Source organism: Panicum virgatum, chromosome 5N, assembly GCF_016808335.1.
Source record: "Panicum virgatum strain AP13 chromosome 5N, P.virgatum_v5, whole genome shotgun sequence".
Taxonomy (NCBI): domain Eukaryota; kingdom Viridiplantae; phylum Streptophyta; class Magnoliopsida; order Poales; family Poaceae; genus Panicum; species Panicum virgatum.
In genome coordinates, this window is record NC_053149.1 from 50,430,715 (window position 1) to 50,450,395 (window position 19,681).

Consider the following 19,681-nt stretch of genomic DNA (forward strand, 5'->3'; position numbering starts at 1 on the left):
CAATCATTGTAGCACACTGTACCATTTTTCGTTTGTTTGTGGTAAATATTGTCCTACCATGATCTAACTAGGCTCAAAAGATTCGTCTCGCAACGTACATCAAAACTATGCAATTAGTTTTTTTTATTTAACTATATTTAGTACTCCATAATGGGTTATTTGCTATATTTAATATTTCAATGTGATAGGAGATGTGATGGATGTGATGGAAAGTTTGGAAATTTTGTGGGAACTAAACACACCCGTAGTGAGATCGACCGACCGCGGAAAAGAGCGCGATGGAGCGTGCCGGTGCCCGGCTCCGTGCGCCAAGATCTGCACCGCGCGCGAGCGACACGCCGGTGCCGGCCCGTCCTCTCGGTGGATTCTAGCTTGGCTTCTTTATTTGTCCGCGAGCTCACTAGTGTGCTGCTCCTGCTCGATCGGCGCATTCCATGCGCACGGTTTCTGAGATACTCCCGTTGTCTAGGAAACCTGGCAGTTTTGTCAAGTGTCAAGGACAACTCAGTCCGAAGCTTTGATCGTCCACATGCTAGGGGGGAAGATGACTGGAGTAACATGAGTATACATATGCACTGCTAAACAGGGTACAGCGAACACCGGGGCGTCTTGTTTGCGTCCCGTTTCTGTGCACCTGGCTATGGGTATGGGCCTGTGCTGAAGAGGAGCAACGAAAAAAGGAGAAGGGGGGAGAAGAGAGAGCGGAAGAAAGGAAAAGGAGGTGAGCAACTGAGCATCCCTACCTTGAGGCCCTAGATCTGTCCCTGAAAACACCACTTCCATATCAACTAGTGTTATTAATCTCAAACGTGATACTTTCTCCACTATGAACTAACTAGTTTGTTCTAACTTCTAAACGATATGTATTCGGAAAAAATGATATGTATTTGGAAACATAGATTATATGTATTTGGAAACATAGATTATATGTCAGCCGTTTGTTTTAAGAAGACTAAAATATTATTTATGGCAGTCTGATGATGGGAAAAACAAATTTCATTTGGTGACTCCCACATTTAGGGATGAAAGTGGGACGGGACCAATATCGTTTTCCGTATTATGATACCATTCCCGACCATTTTTTGTTTTTTTTAAATATAAAAGTTATCATTTACCGCTTTCGTTCTAATACCGCTTCTGACCATTTCCGATCATCTTGTTCTCGTGTTGAAGTTGAGAATGCATCACTCTACTAATTTGTTTCAATTCCAGATGCTCAATGTTAAAAATATAAAATGATTATTTGCATCCCTCACTCTACTAATTTGTTTCAATTCCAGATGCTCAATGTTAAAAATATAAAATGATTATTTGCATCCCTAGCTGGTGCAAAGGATGGAGAGTATGAATCTCCATCCTTATATAGAGAAACTACATGATGATCACATGCATTTGGGAAATGTGGTCTAAGCTTAAGAAAATAAAATTTGCCACATAATGGACACATTTGTATCGTGTGGAAGTGTCATCCCATCAAAAAGCCAGTAATGTTCCAAACTCAAGAACAATTAAGAACTTAAATGAAAATGTTGTGTGTGATTTAGTCATTTAGTGGCGTGTGGCCTGTGTACGACATATATTAGTATGGGGCCAAACCAGGCCTTTTTGTGGAACAAAGGAAATTGGCACAAACCGTTCTGAAAACGACATAAAATTCAAAGTCAGCAGATGAGACGGAGAACCTTGAAAACGGTCTTCTACTACTGCCAAAGCTTAATATTTTCTTAAGATCCTACAGTACAGTACTAGTTATACTACTAATTATAACTGCGGAGAACAAAGTACACCAACATACGATCAAGCCACACTTTTGCTGGTGTACGTTAGTATGCGCAGCGGTGAACGCAACACAACATCTGAGACAAAAGGATAGCCTTGCTAGATAAATCGGTGCACACATGCATGCACACGACACCCTAAATCACTTGCTGGCACGTACTACTAGTAGGCCTCTTGCGCGGCACACGGGAACGCCAGCTTCTGCACGCGCCACGTACGTCTGTTCTTTATACCAGCACATAGTAGAAGGCGCCGTGCTGGAGCGGCTGGACGGTGCGGCCCGACGCGTCGACGGGGACCTGCTCGATGTCGAGGCCGCGCTCGCCGGCGCAGCGGAACAGCACGGCCGCCTCGCCGAACTGTGCCCGCACGTCCAGCCTCGCCGCCGCGACGGTGTGCGCCACGCTCTTGCCCGTGGCGGTGTCCGTGACGCACAGCGCCGCGACGCCGCCCTCCTGCAGCGCGTGCGCGCGCGCCCCCGTGGGCGCCGACGGCGCCGCGGCGGCCGCGGAGACGGCGGCAGCTGCGCATGCGGCGGCCCCGGTGGTGGTGGTGGTGACGGCCCCGACGCCGAGGGCCCCGTCCGCGGCGAGTCCTGCATGCGCCCGTGTAGAGAGACAGTCAAACAAACGGGGAGCTAGCTAGCGGCAGTATTAACTGCAGCGAAGTTATTGTTCCGTGGCCCGTGAATTCAGAAATCAAAGGCGTTTGAGGAAACCCAAGTAAAAGATGACAGCCCAGCCCAATGCATGGCTTTGCTTGGACGTGGAGCGGCAGAAATTTGACCACCGTCACTTCAGTCTTTTCAGGAACGTACCTACGCATGCCAAATTTACCATCTTCTACCCTTTTTCTACATAGAGTGTGTTTAGATCCGCGAAAATTTGGTAGAAAAAGTTACCTCGGACACTGTAGTATATTTTAATATTTTTCGTTTATTTGTGGTAAATATTGTCCTATTATAGACTAACTAAGCTCAAAAAATTCGTCTCGCAACGTACATCAAAACTATGCAATTAGTTTTTTTATTTATCTACATTTAGTACTCCATGCATGAGTCATTTGCTATATTTAATGTTTCGATGTGATTTCGATGTGATGGAAAGTTTGAAAAATTTGGAAAGTTTGTGGGAAGTGAACACAGCCAGAGGGAAACTACCATGACAAGACCTCACAGAAGGGGGCACAATTTATGAGTTGTGTGACTTGCGAGTTGCAACCAAGCCCTCGTTTTGTGACTTTCTTCAATTGAAAACCATACAATTCAGGTCTTCTAAAATTGAAAATGCTAAGTTTTTGCCACCTTAAACCCTTTTCTACTTGCACGCATAGCTTCTACATTGATGACAAGCTACAAGCTAACACATCACTATAATTTCCCAACGTGTGTTTATAGATCGAGATTGGAATCATGCTGTAAACTATGCTTCTCTTACCCCCAACTCTAGTCGTTTCATGAACACGTCGATTGGAATAAAAACTTTGGATGCAAGCACACGTGTGCAAAAGATGGATTCGTTACGTGCAGCGTTGTTGTATCCATCTACATATGATGATATGATGTTTTGTCACCATGAAATAGTTCGTTCACATTTTTCATTTTTTTTTCTGGAAAAAAGAATAGTTCGTATCTTGGAAACATCCTATCATCACGAACTACTTCTGTTCCTGATGGGGAGAACTAGGCCCTGTTTGGTTCTTCCATATCTAGATTTTAGATCAAAGAATCTTGCCATTTGAAATACTAAATAAAATATAATTATAAAATTAATTGCAGAACCCTAGAGCTACTTTACAAGACGATTCTAACGAAGTATATTAATTCACAATTAATGGATGGTTACTGTAGCATCACTGTAGTAAATCATGCCTTAATTAGGCTCATTAGATTCGTCGCGCCAAATTACACTTATCTGTGAAAAGGTTTCGTAAATGAATTTTATTTATTGTATCATGCATGCGAGATTCTTTGATCCAAAAATTTGGATCCAAACTTCCAAACAGGGCCCTACTCGCAATTTTTGGTCTTTTCTAATGCTTTTTGCTTACAAACTGACACGAAATAGTTCATGTCTTTGAAAAATCCTATCATGAACCTCTGTTTCATGATGGGGAGAACAACTCGCAAAATTTGGTCTTTTTCTAAAGCTTTGCGTTTAAAAACTGACAATTTTTCACAACTTTTATCATGCATTGGGAAAGTGACGCATGAAAAAGGCTGTGACAAGATTGAACATGTACTACAGAAGATTTTACATGGCCTAATCTCTCCTGATTTGTCACATGCATCCCTTTAGGCATACAAACACTGACAGTGCCCTTTTGTCTTGGGATCGGTAAGATGTGATTGGAGCTTTTCATCAAAAGGAGAAGGAGAACAAGAAGTTATTGGAACCCTAATGGGAATGGGTGCAATCCCACACATGCAAGCATGCATATTGGACCTCCGTTTTTAGCATGCGAAGCTAGTAGTACCGTATTTTTCAGTGAAAAAAAAAGCTAGTACCTTGTCAAGCTACTGCATGCTCCTATGTCATAGCTAGTAGCAATGCACACCGTATTTAAATTCAAACGAACCTGAAAGAGAGACACAATATACTACAGGAGAAATGACTCTCCTGATGATCATGTGATGCGACAAACTGACAATTCTAATCCATACAAACACAGTCCATGCATATGATACGCACTGAGCACACAAAAAAAAATTAAGGAAGAGGTGAACATGCTTCAAGGATGCTCCAAGATAATCAAGTGATCGCATCATACCTTGCAGTTGCAGGAGATCATAGCTGGCGACGACACCATTAGGAACAACAGTACTCGCAGGCAAGCCTGCCAGCCCAGCCGTAGAAGCGGCGACGCTCGCCACGGTGTACTACTACAGGAAAATGACTCTCCTGATGATCATGTGATGCGACAAACTGACAATTCTAATCCATACAAACACAGTCCATGCATATGATCACTGAGCACACAAAAAAAATTAAGGAAGAGGTGAACATGCTTCAAGGATGCTCCAAGATAATCAAGTGATCGCATCATACCTTGCAGTTGCAGGAGATCATAGCTGGCGACGACACCATTAGGAACAACAGTACTCGCAGGCAAGCCTGCCAGCCCAGCCGTAGAAGCGGCGACGCTCGCCACGGTGACAGCGGCGTCCGGCGTTGCCGCAAGTGGTGAAGTGGCAGCGACGGAGGCCGCGTCCACAGCCGTGCTATCGCCGAAGCAGTATGGCAGCAACCCCAGCTTCGTGGAGTCCTCGTGCGCCACCTCCCTGGCCACGGCGTTCGCCGCCGCCGCCGTGGTGGTGTTCTTGCTGAGCTCGAGCTGATGATGATCAGCGCTGCCGCCCCCTGTACAGTACTGCCCGAGCCCAGCGCCCCAGGCGCAGTTTCTTTGGCCGGTGATGGCTGGGCCAGTCACCTCGTTGCACAGCCCCAAGAATGCACCCGCGGGCAACGACGGCGGCGGCTGCTGTTGCACGGGCACCGGCATGTACTGCCCCGCGATAATGGCGGCGACTTCGGCGGCCGACAAGCAGTAGCCTTGCTGCCACGGCTGGAAGATCGGCTCGTCGGAGGACACGAGGTTCTGCACCTTGTGCGCGGGCGCTGAGGTCGGAGCCACGGGCTGGCCCTGGTAGTACATCTGGGGCCACGCCGCGGCGAGCGGCCCAAGCAGGTCCATGGCCGCCGTCGAGGACATCTCCTGCGCCGCCCGCTTGGCGGCCGGCCTGCTGGACCCCGAGGAGCGGTCGGAGGAGGACGAGGAAGAGGAAGTGGGCGCCTGCGCCGGCGACGGAAGCAGCTGGACCTGCTGGGTCAGGAGCTGCTGCGGGGCCTGGACCGCGGGCGGCGTGGCGACGACGGGAGCCGCAGCGGCTACCCCGCGGGCCGGCGCGCGCGCGGTGCCCGCGGTGCGCAGCTTGTTCTTGGAGCGGGACTTGCGGTTCTGGAACCAGTAGAAGACGTTGGCGTCGCCGACCTGGCCGTACTCCAGCAGGCGCATGCGGATGCGCGGGATCTCGTCGCGCGGCGGGTTGACCATGCCGGAGTTGAAGATGGCCTCCAGGATCCGGATCTGCTCCGGCTTCGGGTTCCACCGCGGCTTCGGATCCGGGGTCCGCTCCTCGCCCCCTGCGCAAATCGCAGGCACAAAGATCAATCAGGCGGCAAGCAATTCCCTCTCGATCTTGGTCCCTCGCAGCAAAACCCTACTTGGAACTACCGGCACGCAAGGCTGCAACAGGATCATGCATGCACAGCACAGCTCGCTCGATCGGCACGGTAGTAGCGTACCTGCGAAGCCCGAGGAGGGATGCTTGAGGCCGCTGCCGGCGGCGCTGGTGGCGTTGCCGCCGCCGGAGAGGAACGGCGGCGGCGAGCCGCTGATGTCAGGCTGCGCCTGCCACGGCTCCGCGGCGTGCTTGGACCTGAACATGCTGGGCCAGTGCCTGTTGTTGAAGGACGACGCCATGCCGAGCCGCCGCCTCGGTCGATCTGCCCCCTACGCAGCACGACCGGATCCCCCAAGCTCACGACGACGAGCTACCGGCGGCGGCTAGGGATTCTACCACTACCACTGCTACTTCTGCGCCTGCACCTGCCGCTCCAACCCCTGAAGGAACCAACAGCAAGCGAGAGGCTCAGTGCGCAGGCTAGCTGGGGCTTCCTGCAGCCGTAGTGCCTCGCACCGTTTGGCTGTGGTCTAGGCAGGCCGGCTAGCACGCTGCTGCCTCTTATAATGGCCACACCTACTACCCCTCCGTCTCGATCGCGAAGTGAAGTGTCGCCGCGCAGTGAATGGTCTCCCACTTCCACTGGCCGATCGAGCAGCCACGCCCTCCGATCCGCTCCCCTGCTCGGAGATGCGTGCGCGCGACCGGCCCGGGCCCCGTCGCGTCGCGGCGCACCGGGAGGGAGCTGACCGCTGCGCCGCTGGTGCCTGACCGGACGAGGGGGTCTCTGGTGCGGCCAGGCAAGGAGGACACGGAACGGAAGACGCGACGGGCCGGCGCCCCCTGCTGCTGGGTCTCTTTCGATCCGCCCTCTCTGGCGGTACGGTGCCTTTCCCGGACGAGAGGCCGGGGCGCGTGATGGCGACCTGGGGATGATGGACCGGCTCCCATCCGCCGGAAGGAATGAGGAGAAACTGTAGCCGCGTCACACGGCGAGATGGCGGGGCCGCATTGTTGACCGCGGTCGGCCGGGTGAGGTTTGTTGCGAGGAAGTCCTTGGTTAGTTGCATAATTCAAAATTCTAAATTTTTCCGGCACCAGTATGGAGATTTAAATCTAGACGAAATAAAAAACGCATTGTACAGTTTATCTGTAAATCGCGAGACGAATCTAATGAATCTGATTAGGTCGTAATTAGACGCTAAATTGCTACAGTAATACTACAGTAAACAATATCTAATGATAGATTAATTAGGCTCATTAGATTCGTCTCGCGATTTACAGACGAGTTCTGTAATTACTTTACACCTTGCAACTAAACAAGGCCGAAGAGGGAAACAGATGAACTGCCCAAAGTTACAAAACTGAAGTTTGCTGTACATACATTTCGTCATTTTATTTGAGCGGGCGTCGGACGACGCTACCTCTCCCGTGGATCCACACGTCAGTAGGATTGAATGTGTTTGTCCAGGCCGTTGCTGCAGGGCGATCACGGAGGACACGACGGATTTCAGTAAATGCTGTGTGTACTGGTGCGGCTCGTCTAGTATACAAGGCTCGTCGTCTGGTACTCTGCTGCGTTCGCTGCCTGCACGGCTCGTGCCGTAATTCTTCGCGGATTTTATTACGAGTTGGATCAGTTCAAAAAGCTAGCTTTGGATGCCAGTTCCCATCCCGCTTTTCAGTTCAAAAAGGCCACTCGCGATGTGCCAAATGTTAGCCAGAAGAACAGCTAGCTTTGCCCGTTTCCCAGTTTTCCCAGGCGAATTTCGATTTTGGCAATCACTCCTCTCCCTCGTCTTATCCGGTCAAAAAAGCCAGGCAGCAGCGTTAATGCTAGTGCATGTGGACGGTCGTGTGTTCGCTGCTTGCATGCACGGCCTGTTTCCTTTCCTTTTGTTCTTGTGTGTTCGAGCTGAGAGAGATGATCTCCTAGTTTCTTTCCTCTCCCCCCATGCATAGTCCCCTTGCTGGACGACATAGCTTTCGCCTGGCTGTTGTGACGTGGCATTGAATGCGTGGGAGATCCAAGTGCCACTACTCCTACTAGAAAGGAGTGAAGAGAGCGGAGGGTTATACTAGTGTTGATGGAGAAGTTGTTGCGCGCGCGGAGTGCTCAGCGCTGGACGTGTGCGTTGCATGCATGGTGGTGCATGAACCGAAAGAGAACCCAAGGAACGCGACGACCGCGCGGGGACCCGGACGGCCGGCACCGGCAGTGCTGAGGTGGGAATTTCTGGCCCAAGGCAGTAATGGCGGCACATTGCCAACTGCTGTGTGTGACGAGGGACGAGCAATTTATTGATGGGGATGGATTGACTCGAGAGAACCGGCCGGCGTGCACGCGTGACACAGGCACGGTGACAGCATCCCTTGGACTGGAAGGTGTTCTGTTCTATACTACATCTGAGGAAGATCAGATTGTTCATGCATTACTACAAAAAAAAATTAGGGCAGCATAAAAATATATTTTTAGGCGTGGGCTCGAGATCTTTTCGCAGTTAGACAGAGCTCATGCCTTCAAATAGATTTTCAGGTGCGGGTGACGGCATGACCCGCGTCTACAAATCAATTTCTAGAAAATAGAAAATAGCAAAAAATAGAAAATAGCAAAAGAAAAAATATCCCAAACCAGACACTACCACAAGCCCCTCTAATACATGAGTATAAATTTTATGATAAAATATGCACACGTACTTTAACTAGGGTCCGAATCGCTTGCCTCAAGCCTCGTGTGTACCCTATTCTTTACCACATAGTCACTTGTGACTTTATGAAATATGCCATTCTTTTGTATTAACTTTGAATAGGAGCGGCTGATGCTATCACCCGTCCTTGAAAATTTTATTCTAGGAGCGGATGACATCATCATCCGCACCTATAATTATTTATTCATTTTTATTTCTATTCTTTTATCATATATATATATATATACTCACACAAGATATATTTCACATACCTTAAAGTGTTTTTTTCAAATGGTAAAAAATATCGCAATCATAATACATAAGTTGTGGATGAAGCTATGAAGTGAGAAGTGAAAAGATAATGCAAAGTCACTCCAGGGTTAAATAGCCGGCGTTCTTATGTGGATAAGCACTCGATTTAAGGGGCCCTTTACTCTCGGAAAGTTATTTGTGTAATCATCATTCAAGGATTTCATCTGAAACAAGGGATTTTTAAATTTTAATTGAAAATCTAAATTGGCTAATAAATTGGGATTTCTTTATTTTTCTCTAATTATGGCCACGATGCTTTTGACCCTTATTTCCATACAAGTGTTTGGTTCAAGGCTCGGAGCTGTGTGACACATGTCCATCAAAAGAAAAAATTTCAAAGGTATTAGAATTCGAAAGGGCGTTTTTGACCCTTAGCCTAATTCTTCGATTCAGTGTAAAGCTCAGAGGGGGGAGCTTCTACATATGGAGTGGGATTTTCATCACACAACATACGAAAGAAGATCTTGGTATGAAGATTATTTTTTAAGACAATGAAGTCGATCAGCCTAAAGGTACTTTGAATGACATATTCTGATCGAGATCCTTATACCTGATCGGAAGTACTCAGAATGCCTTGCAAAGTACTCAGGAGCTTACAAATCTTGAGTACGAAAAGCTTGAGGGATTGTCGGACATCATCCATGAGACTCCTAATTAAACAGGAAATGTTCCGGTATAGGCATAGTTTATCTCTTATTCTATACCCGAAGATTCTGTATCTAGAACTTGGATAGACTTTGAACTAGTGATAGTATATATAGAAAGTAATCGGCGTAAATAGGCAAAAATTCCTAGGATCGTAACTAACTGAGAGTACCTAGATATGTGATCTGTAATTCTGCACCCCCCAACTATATAAGACCGGGCGGAGGCCCCTCTAAAATATTATCTCCATACAATCATTTTGATGTAATAGAAACCACCATACATGGCGTAGAGTATTGCACTATTTAGTAGCTTGAACCGGTCTACATCTTGTGTTGTGTGCACCATTGAATTCTTGATCTCATCGACACTCTACCTACAATCTACTACCTCAGGGTATCCTCGGTAGGTTGACGGTAAAAACATCAAAAAAATGTTCAAATTGGTTTCACATTCACATATACTACATTCATACATATATAAATCTATCTATAAGTATAGCATTTCAATCTAACAATGTAGTCTAGTGTATATATAAATGCACTATCCAAATCCATAGTCATAGTCATGTGTAGGGCACAACTAAATGACTTGATAATAATTTTTTGGACTATTAGATTACTTTAAATAAAAAACCTATCAAGTACAAAATTTTAGATCTTGTCAACCTCTACAAGTTTAATATAAAGTTTGACAACATGTGAGATCATATGAAAAAGTTTTGAATTTATTTGCGAGAGACTATTTATAGAGGCGGGTCATGCCATCTTCCGCTTCTAGAAATAATTCTCATTTTTATTTGTAGGAGTTGGTCATTCTATCACCCACTCTAAAAAATAGTTCTCATTTTCAGGAGCGGATCATCATAGTCCGCCCTTGAAAATGACCTTATTTATAGGAGCGGTTGATCCCATAGTCTGTCCCTGCAAATACTTCTCCAGGGGCGAATCAAAAGCTACAACATCCCTGCTCCTTTCTTAGGAACTGGTTAACTTTTGAGCGGTCACTTAAAAAAATGAGAGACTGCGTGATTCGAACCTAGGTGGATGAGTTCCACTATAACAAACCTAACCAATGTACGTTAGTGGTCAGATAGGACTTACTATTTTGGTAAAACAAAGGAAAATGCTCACGAAACGTCGTCAGCTGTTCAGTGGCAGGGGATACAACTTATGATCTCTGGAAGCTGACTCATCCAAGAGCAGAAAATGAGGAGCAAAGAAAGGTTGAACTGGAAACCAGCGAGTGAAGGGTGGGTGAAATGCAATGTTGATGGAGCTTTCTATGCTGACCAACGGCAAGGAGCGACTGGTGCAGTGCTTAGAGATCACCAGGGAGTTTTCAAAGGAGGAGGAGCTAAATGGTACGCTAACTGCCTTGATGCTTAAGTTCAGAACTTTCCATATTCTAAAAAAAGAACTGCCTTGATGCTCTTCTAATGGAGGCCCTAGCTTGTAGGGATGGCGTGGCGCTAGCACAGTAGTTCGGGATGCAGCAAGTGACCATGGAAACGGACTGCCAGGAGCTGGTGACACTTTGGCCTGCAGAAGAACACCAGAGGTCAAGTGTGCTTGCGGTGCTGAGGGAGATCCGGGAGTTGAGCTCTCTTTCAGAACTTCACTCTTATCTTTTTTTCTGGTAGAAATTGTAATAGGGTTGCACATATTCTGTCAAAGCAGGTCTCAGCCTCTCAGGTAGCGTTCCTTCGGGGAGGTGGTATGAAACCCCGGAGTGCGTAGTTCACCTGGTGGCCGCTGATTGTAATCCCGGTACCAGTTAGCGAATGAATATCTCTTGTCTAAAAAAAAAAGGAAACATAAAACATGGTTTGGCAGGGGGCGTGTAGCTGGCCATAACCTGCATCTGCTTGCTGGAGACCTTGTGGGCTGTGGCGCGCAGTCAAGCTCTGCGCTCTGCGCGACACTCGTGTGTCTCCTCGTGGGGGTCGACCCTGACACCTGCCTACGGATCGGAGACGCGACACACACGAAGCGAGGGCAGCAGGGCCACCATTAACGCCGGCCGCGGTGCGTGAATGGGAGAGCGAGCGAGCGGCGCAGCAGAAAGTGCGGGAGGCAATACCGTCGCTCGTGGCCGGCGCAGCGGCCAGAGGCGCAGAGCTCTCGCCGGCAGTGAATGCCAAGACCAAGAGGCAGGCGCCTGTTTTTACCCGTTCCTCGCTCCATCCTCCGTGCTCCGGACACTGGCCTTTCTCCGCTGCGGGGCGAACGGACTGGGCGACGGGGGGTGCGTACGGCCCTCTCCCCCCTCCCATGACCCCGTGCTCCCCGTCGACCGCATGCCGTCACGGTCGGCAACTCGGCATGGCTAGCTAGAGCGCTCGATCCAACAATTGCTTGGATAATGCAGCTAGTAGTAGGCTACCCATCTCCTCCTTTTTCCTTTTTTTCCCCTTCTTTTTTGTTGCCCTATTGTATCCACATGATCCGTCGTCGTCCATGACGCGGCCAAGCTGCGGGGCATTGCTCCAGCTGATTTTAAATACATTAGCTGGTCCTGTGCAATCCAAGGCCGTCCGAGCTCGTGCGCGTGTTTGTTTGTGTCCGCTGATGGATCCGTGGCGCGGAAACCTTTGCTTGGCGGTAGCGAGCGCGCGCCATGCTTTGGGGTCTTTTAATTGGCGGGCTGACGGGCGATCGAGTTAGGGAGAACAGATCAGATCGGTTAAACAAATTGCAGGGAGCCCCAGTTGTGGACTTGCTGCTGACTCTGTAGCATCTCGCCGCTCTCCCGTTTCGCCCCCATCATCGAGCCCGTGCTTGGCGAGTTGACGAATGACGAGATCGTGGCATCTGCATGCATGGGTCGCGCTCGCGCCCTTTTAATTTCTTTCTGGATCAACCATGATCCACCCCTTTGTTTGTTTGTAGAGATTTATGACCGTACGGGGAGCATTGCTGACTTGTTGCCCCCACCCCCACTCTCACCTTTGAAGTAGTATTGCCGTAAAATTCGGTGCGATTAATCTTGCGGAGCAAGACACTGTAAGGCATCCTCCAGTGGTTGCAAGCCAGCATTGGCGAGGTCGTTGGACGGCAGAGCACCAGCACCATCTCGGGTTGTGTGCATGTGAGGGGGGCGAGCGTTCTCACTAGCGAGGACTGCATCGCTAGCTAGAGGAATTTTGCACTGTTCACGGATTAAAAAAAATGTTTTGCCTAGCGACATCGATGACCTTTGGAGGAGGCCTAAGGTTTGGGAGTTGTGATTATCACCCGTGGAGATCCTGCCCTTTAGGTTCACGGCGTGCCAGTCAATTTGATCTGCAATTGACAACATAAGAAATTTAATCAGTAATTAATAGAGAACCTATCCGCTAGTGTTCAGAATAGTTCCACGAAAACAAATATTGGCTAAGCTGCTAGATATGCCAATAGTGTTATTGGCTATTAAGACGAATCCTATGGAATAGATGAAATTAATGACAAATTCAATTATAAAGAAACACATCGAAATCATTAAATTCATATTATCGTCACCATTAGTCGGATCGGAAGTAACCGTGACAGCATAACAGCCAGGGCGATAAATTAAATAAAACTTGCAGACAAATCTAATTATAAAAGAATCTGTTACTGACTCGTGATTATGATCGGCTGATGTAGCTGATTGGAAACTCAAGCAATAATAGATCGAATCATGGCAATGAATCTAACTCAATCGTACCACTCAAAGATCGGACCTAACCGAGACAGTCTGAGATGATAAAACAAAGCTACACGAATTGGGCGATAAGATTTACTATAACAAGGGTATAATCTGGTCAATGAATATAAAACGAGGATCACTGAACCGATCGGTTATTGTGGATCTGCAGGTAAAGGGATTATATAGCAGTCGATAGATCCTTGATCAACGTTGAATAAATTGTGAAATCTAGTAAAAACTCATAGGAGAACGGATCTAACCGAGACAACTATATAAGAAATTACGAGAATTAAATAACTGGTAGATAAACGAAACTTAATCGCAGTGATGCGTCTGCAATTAAAGCTTAGTTTAATCTGGTAAACGCGATACTTACAAGCAAACCGGAGGTCGGACCTAATCGATGCAGCCCTGCTTACTGAGGAATATGTCTAGATCTACTCTACTCCTACTCCTAGGGTTTGACGTGCGCTGAAAAGAAGTTGTGTTGATGTGATGGATGTCTTTACAAAACTCTAAGGTCTGCTATTATAACATGGGCTAATACTCCTATCCTAACATGACTCCAGCTAACTTGATGAAAAAGAAAGATCTAAATCTACTATATTTACAAGATACCAAAAAAATAATTGGTCTTTTGGATTTTCTAACGACATTACCCTCTCGTCCGAATTGCGACCTGCCACTGGCCTTTGACTAGTCTTTGACCTCGCCGGCGTTAGCTTTGACTAGGCTTTCTCCTTCTTCTTGGCCCAACGGGCCCTCCGCTTTTTTGAAAAATTTCCCATCGATCATCGGCTTAATTTGTTATGCCAAAATTATATTTGCAAAATTTTGACGTTAACAATTTGGTCATCAAAATTACTGACCATTAGAACAACCCAGCATGCTTAAGCAGCTGGATCCTAAACCTACAGAAGTAGGTGGATGGTTTTGTAGAAGTGGTGGCCCAACTATCAGAAATCATGAATATAAAAAAGCCATAAAGGTGTTGTGAAACCATTCAGAAGCTAGCACCTAGCAGACCATTCAAATATTCACCGGTCCACAGAAGTAGAGGCAAAATGATACCGTAGTGAATTAAAAGCACAGAACTAAACAAAACAGTATTATTGGTGATCCTTAGGTGCACCCCAACTCTTTTTAGTTTAAATATTTGTGTTACTTCTTTAAAATGAAATCTCGTAAAGCAATAGCACAAATATTTGAACTAAATAGTGTTGGAAGTGCACATAAGATCACCAATTGCTGACACATTTTCAGATGTAGATAACTACTTAACTGGTGCATTTTTTGCAAGAATAATCGCATGGCACTGTCAAGCAGCTTCAAAATCATTGAACGCATCTGACTTCAATATTTATGGAAAGGTTCAAGCCCATGACCTCGGTGGCCTGCGGATCAGCCCCAACAGACTATGCTAGCCCAAAGCCCACTCGAGTATTGGGCTTGACTTGCTAGCACAGTATACACAAATACAAGCATTTTTTTCCCGACTCACTTTATTCTAAATTAGTTTTAACTTTTTCAGATGTATAATTTTTGTAACGCATCTAAGTATATATCATGTCTAGATATATAGAAAAGTCAAAATAATTAATAATTTAAAATAGAGGAGTACTATTTATATACGCACATGAGAAATTTCGCCGAAAAAGAAAAAATCAAGCATCGGAATGCAGGGCATGTCTACGTTTCCCTGCGAGCCGGCGATTTGATAGGCGGTGCACGAGACTCTGTCTTCGTCGGAGGTTCCGTAATCCGTAAACGTGAGCATGATCGGTAAATCGATGTGAGCTCCGTCGCCAGTATTCCTCTGTCTCAGCTCTCAGGTAGTACTACTAGGAAGGTGTAATGCCCCAGGTGCCGGCGTCAGCATGAGAGAAAGGCGTAATCACTAAAACCGTGTTCGTTTCGCGGGAGAGTGTGTTTCGCGTGTGTGGGACCTACGGGTCAGGGTCGGCTGGGGAGGGATAATACCCCTTGCCGTGTAAGGAACAAACTCATTCTGAATCTGAGAAATAGAACACCGTGTTCTTCGGGAGACCGGGTCATCCGCCAGTTCCCAACCCCGAATTTGCTCTTCCTTTTGTGGTTTCTCACGTCGTGATCTCGGTCGCGGCCACGGGGCATTACAACTGGTATCAGATTCAGTATCCTTGGTGCGCTCCCGCTCGATTTCTTTTGGTGTTCTTTCCCGTCCCCAATCGAATCCGCCATTCCGGCGATTCCGATCTGCGCCGCCGAGTTCTCTGCCGATCTCGGCGTCCACTGCCAAGCGCCGGTTAGCTATTCCAGCGCTGTCGCCCACATACGTTCTTCGCCGTTTAGGTTACTAGTGGGGATCGGGCGCTCTGGGCTGAGAGATTCTTCGATTGTGTCTGACTTCGGGCACTGCGTCGAACACTTCGACGCGGTTCGTGGTCTCCGTTGTTTGATTACTAAATTCCGTCGGCTTTGCGTCGTGCTCGAGCCCTTTGGGGTTTCATCAATTCGAGTCACGTTCGCTCTGCTTCCGGTGTAATCACCACGGCGCCCTGTAAGCCATCTGTTCAGACCCAATTCGTCCTCTCGGCAATGGAGCAAGCAGCAGAGCGAGATCAGGCGCGTTGGGATCAAGTGGACAACAATTTTGATCTCCTGTTCGCTCGCATGGAGGACATCCTCGGTACACAGATCAAGTTGGAGGCACAACAAGATTTGACAAACAAGGTGGTCGAGCAGATGATGAAGGACCGGCAGATCCTGACCAAGCAGATTGAGAACACCGGGCAAGCATGGGCGAGGATGACTTTGGACGCAACGCGTAGACCACATCGGGAACCACCAAGTCCTACAGCTTCAGAAGCTTCGGCTGACAATCCCTTCCACCATGACTATTCAGGTATCCCACATGTTCCCCATCCCCACCGTCAAGACCGTGAAGCTATGCATTCAGGTGCGGCCGGGTCTCACAGATTCAAGCCAGCAGTACCCAAGCTGTCCTTCCCTCGTTTTGATGGTGTTAATCCCACGATCTGGAAATCTAAATGCCAAGATTATTTTTCTCTTTACAATGTATCTGATGCTATGAAGGCCACATTTGCATCTCTGTATATTGATGATAATGCAGCTAAGTGGTTACAAGTATACAAGAAACAGCATGGCCTGGCTAATTGGCCCACATTCATTGCTGCGGTAGAAGAGAAGTTTGGGGCTTCCAATTACAGGGATGCCATGAAGGAGTTATTGGAGCTCACTCAAACTTCCACAGTGGAGCAATATGCTGTTGCCTTTGAGAATTTGCAGTATGAGCTGTGTATGCACAATGATGGATTTGGGGAGTTGTTCTTTGTCTCTCAGTTTGTCAAGGGCCTCAGGTATGACATTGGAGCTATAGTCCAGTCCCAGCTTCCTCAGACCGTGGACAGAGCAATTTTGCTAGCCAAAGTACAACAACAAGTTCTGGAAAAGGGCAAGACTAGAAATCAGAAACCTTCTGTTCCTCCTAGGCACCAGTCTTGGGCAGCTAAGCAGGATTCTAAGTCCAGTACTCCTACCACACAACTGTCCAAGGAAAGACAAATCCTCACCTACAGGAAATCCAAAAACCTCTGCTACTATTGTGGAGACAAATATGACCCTGCTCATGCTGCTATTTGCTCACAAAGACCCAAAGCTCAGGTCAATGCACTGGTAGTGAATGATCTGGATCTGCCCTTATCTGAAGAGGTGATTGCACAGTTGGAATTAGAGGACTCTCTCACCAATGAGTTTGGGCAGTTATCACTGAATGCCCTGGCAGGTACGGATCATGGTCAGACATTGAAACTCAGAGCCATGGTCAAGAACAAAGTTATGCTCACCCTGGTAGATAGTGGAAGTACACATAGTTTTGTCAGCTCCCAATTCTTGCAGCAGGTGGGCATCACCCCAAGTCCAATTGTTCCTACTTCAGTCAAACTGGCTAATGGGCAAGTACTGATCTCAGACCACTGGGTTCCACAAATGTCATGGTGGTGTGATGGTTTCACTTTGCAAACGGATATGAAAGTGTTGGACATAGGTGCTTTTGATGCTATACTGGGCTTTGATTGGTTACAGCATAACAGTCCTACGACTTGTGATTGGGAGAACAAAACCCTTCAGTTCACAAAAGGAAATCATCAGATCAAGTTGCAGGGCATTAAAATGCAGAATCCTGAGATTACCCACCTTCCAGCTGATAGGTTATACAAATGGTGGAAGGGCAATGACATCTGGGCTTTGGTGATGCTAGCTCCTGTGGACCAGCCTAGTAATTCCAATGTTTGTCCTCAAGTGGCACAGCTGTTGGACAAATATCAAGATGTGTTCCTGGATCCAAAGACATTACCTCCTGAGAGAGCTTATGATCACACTATACCATTACTCCCTACTGCTATCCCTGTTAATGCTAGACCTTACAGGTACTCACCTTTACATAAGGACGAGATTGAGAGACAAGTCAGAGAAATGTTGGCTGCTGGGTTGATCATTCCAAGTACAAGTCCATTTGCATCTCCTGTATTGTTGATCCAAAAGAAAGATGGCAGTTGGAGGTTTTGTGTAGATTACAGGAGACTGAATGACATTACCATTAAGAACAGATTTCCTATGCCTCTCATTGAAGAAATCATTGAAGAATTGGCTGGTAGTGCTTACTTTACCAAGTTAGACATGAAATCTGGTTATCACCAAGTAAGGATGAAAAAAGAAGATGAATATAAGACAGCTTTCAAAACACATCATGGTCATTATCAATTCAAAGTCATGCCATTTGGGTTGACGAATGCCCCTGCAACCTTCCAATGCATCATGAATGAAGTGCTGGCCCCTTTTCTCAGAAAATTTGTTATGGTCTTCCTACATGATATATTGATTTACAATCCAGATTTGGAGACCCATTTGGTTCAGCTGGACCAAGTGCTGTCCACTTTAAGAACCCACCACCTTTACATGAAGAAAAGCAAATGCTCTTTTACTCAGTTGCAAGTGGAATACCTTGGACATGTTATTTCTGGTGCAGGAGTTGCTACTGTTGGTGATAAAATTGAAGCCATGCTGAAATGGCCTGTCCCACAAAATGTTACTGATGTGAGAGCTTTTCTGGGGTTAACTGGGTACTACAGAAGATTTGTGAGGGGATATGGCAGCATTGCTAAACCTTTGACTCAGTTATTGAAGCACAAACAGTTTCAGTGGTCCTCTGATGCCCAAGCTGCTTTTGTCCAGTTGAAACAAGCCATGGTGACTGCACCTGTCCTAGCTTTGCCTAATTTCAAGGAAAGTTTTATGGTAGAGACAGATGCTTCAGACATAGGAATTGGAGCTGTGCTTATGCAGAAGGATAGACCCATTGCTTTCTTAAGTAAGGCTCTTGGTGACTCCCACAAGAGCAAGTCTATATATGAGAAGGAGTTTCTGGCATTTATAATGGCTGTAGAGAAGTGGAGACAGTACTTGCAGCTCCAAGAATTCATCATTAAAACAGATCACTAGAGTTTAGCATATTTGACAGAGTAGAATTTACATTCTGAGTTGCAAAGAAAAGCCATGACGCGTCTGATGGGGCTGCAATTCAAGGTGGTCTACTGCAAAGGAAAAGAAAATACAGCAGCGGATGCGCTGTCAAGGGTGGGTCACATGATGGCCATTCAAGCAGTTTCCTCTGCTCAGCCACAATGGATACAAGAGGTCACCAATTCTTATGTGACTGATAAGGAAGCTCAAGCTTTGCTAGCCCGGTTGGCTTTGGTCAGCCCTGATGATCATGGATTTTCCTTAGACAATGGTGTCATTAGGAAGCATGGCAAGATATGGGTGGGACACAATTCAGCTGTTCAAACCAGAATTATAGCTGCTATGCACTCTAGTCCTGTGGGAGGACATTCTGGTCAGAAAGCCACCTATCATAGAGTTAACAACTTGTTTTCTTGGAAAGGGCCCAAGGGAGATGTGGTCAACTTTGTGCAACAATGTGGTATGTGTCGACAAGCAAAGCATTCTCACACTCATCCAACTGGCTTGTTACAACCACTCCCTGTTCCTGAAGGTGTTTGGAGGGATATTTCCATGGATTTTGTGGAAGGCTTGCCTAAGGTCAATGGTTATAGTGTAATACTGGTGGTAGTTGACCGTTTCACAAAATATGCTCACTTTATGGCTCTCAAACACCCTTATACTGCCCTTTCTATGGCCAGAGTACTATATGATCAGGTGATCAAGCTCCACGGGATGTCGCAGTCCATTGTTTCTGATCGTGACAAGGTGTTCACTAGTACAGTTTGGACAGAGTTGTTCAAGATGGAGGGCGTTCAGCTGAAATATAGCACAGCTTATCATCCTCAAACGGACGGCCAAACGGAGAGAATGAATCAGTGCCTGGAGATGTATCTGCGCTGTGCTG

At 46.9% G+C, this 19,681-nt stretch overlaps 2 protein-coding genes across 2 annotated transcripts; one reads left to right on the forward strand and one right to left on the reverse strand.

Annotated features, from left to right (window-relative positions):
* Window positions 1-1,724: 1,724 nt before the first annotated feature.
* LOC120676306 (WUSCHEL-related homeobox 7-like) lies at window positions 1,725-6,447 on the reverse strand. Its single transcript, XM_039957541.1, has 3 exons — window positions 6,084-6,447; window positions 4,827-5,921; window positions 1,725-2,374 (listed from the first exon to the last, which is right to left on the reverse strand). Exons 1-3 carry the CDS (start codon window positions 6,259-6,261, stop codon window positions 2,007-2,009), a joined length of 1,641 nt encoding a protein of 546 aa, XP_039813475.1. The 5' UTR covers window positions 6,262-6,447; the 3' UTR covers window positions 1,725-2,006.
* A 9,405-nt stretch (window positions 6,448-15,852) lies between these two features.
* LOC120674898 lies at window positions 15,853-18,774 on the forward strand. The gene has a single exon (XM_039956001.1). It carries the CDS (start codon window positions 15,853-15,855, stop codon window positions 18,772-18,774), a length of 2,922 nt encoding a protein of 973 aa, XP_039811935.1.
* Window positions 18,775-19,681: the final 907 nt, after the last annotated feature.

Coding starts and splice junctions, on each gene's coding strand:
- LOC120676306 (XM_039957541.1), bottom strand. CDS start 6,261: ATGGCGTCGTCCTTCAACAACAGGCACTGGCCCAGCATGTTCAGGTCC. Junction 5,922..6,083: donor TCCCTCCTCGGGCTTCGCAG/GTACGCTACTAC, acceptor CGATTTGCGCAG/GGGGCGAGGAGCGGACCCCG. Junction 2,375..4,826: donor TGATCTCCTGCAACTGCAAG/GTATGATGCGAT, acceptor GGGCGCATGCAG/GACTCGCCGCGGACGGGGCC.
- LOC120674898 (XM_039956001.1), top strand. CDS start 15,853: ATGGAGCAAGCAGCAGAGCGAGATCAGGCGCGTTGGGATCAAGTGGAC.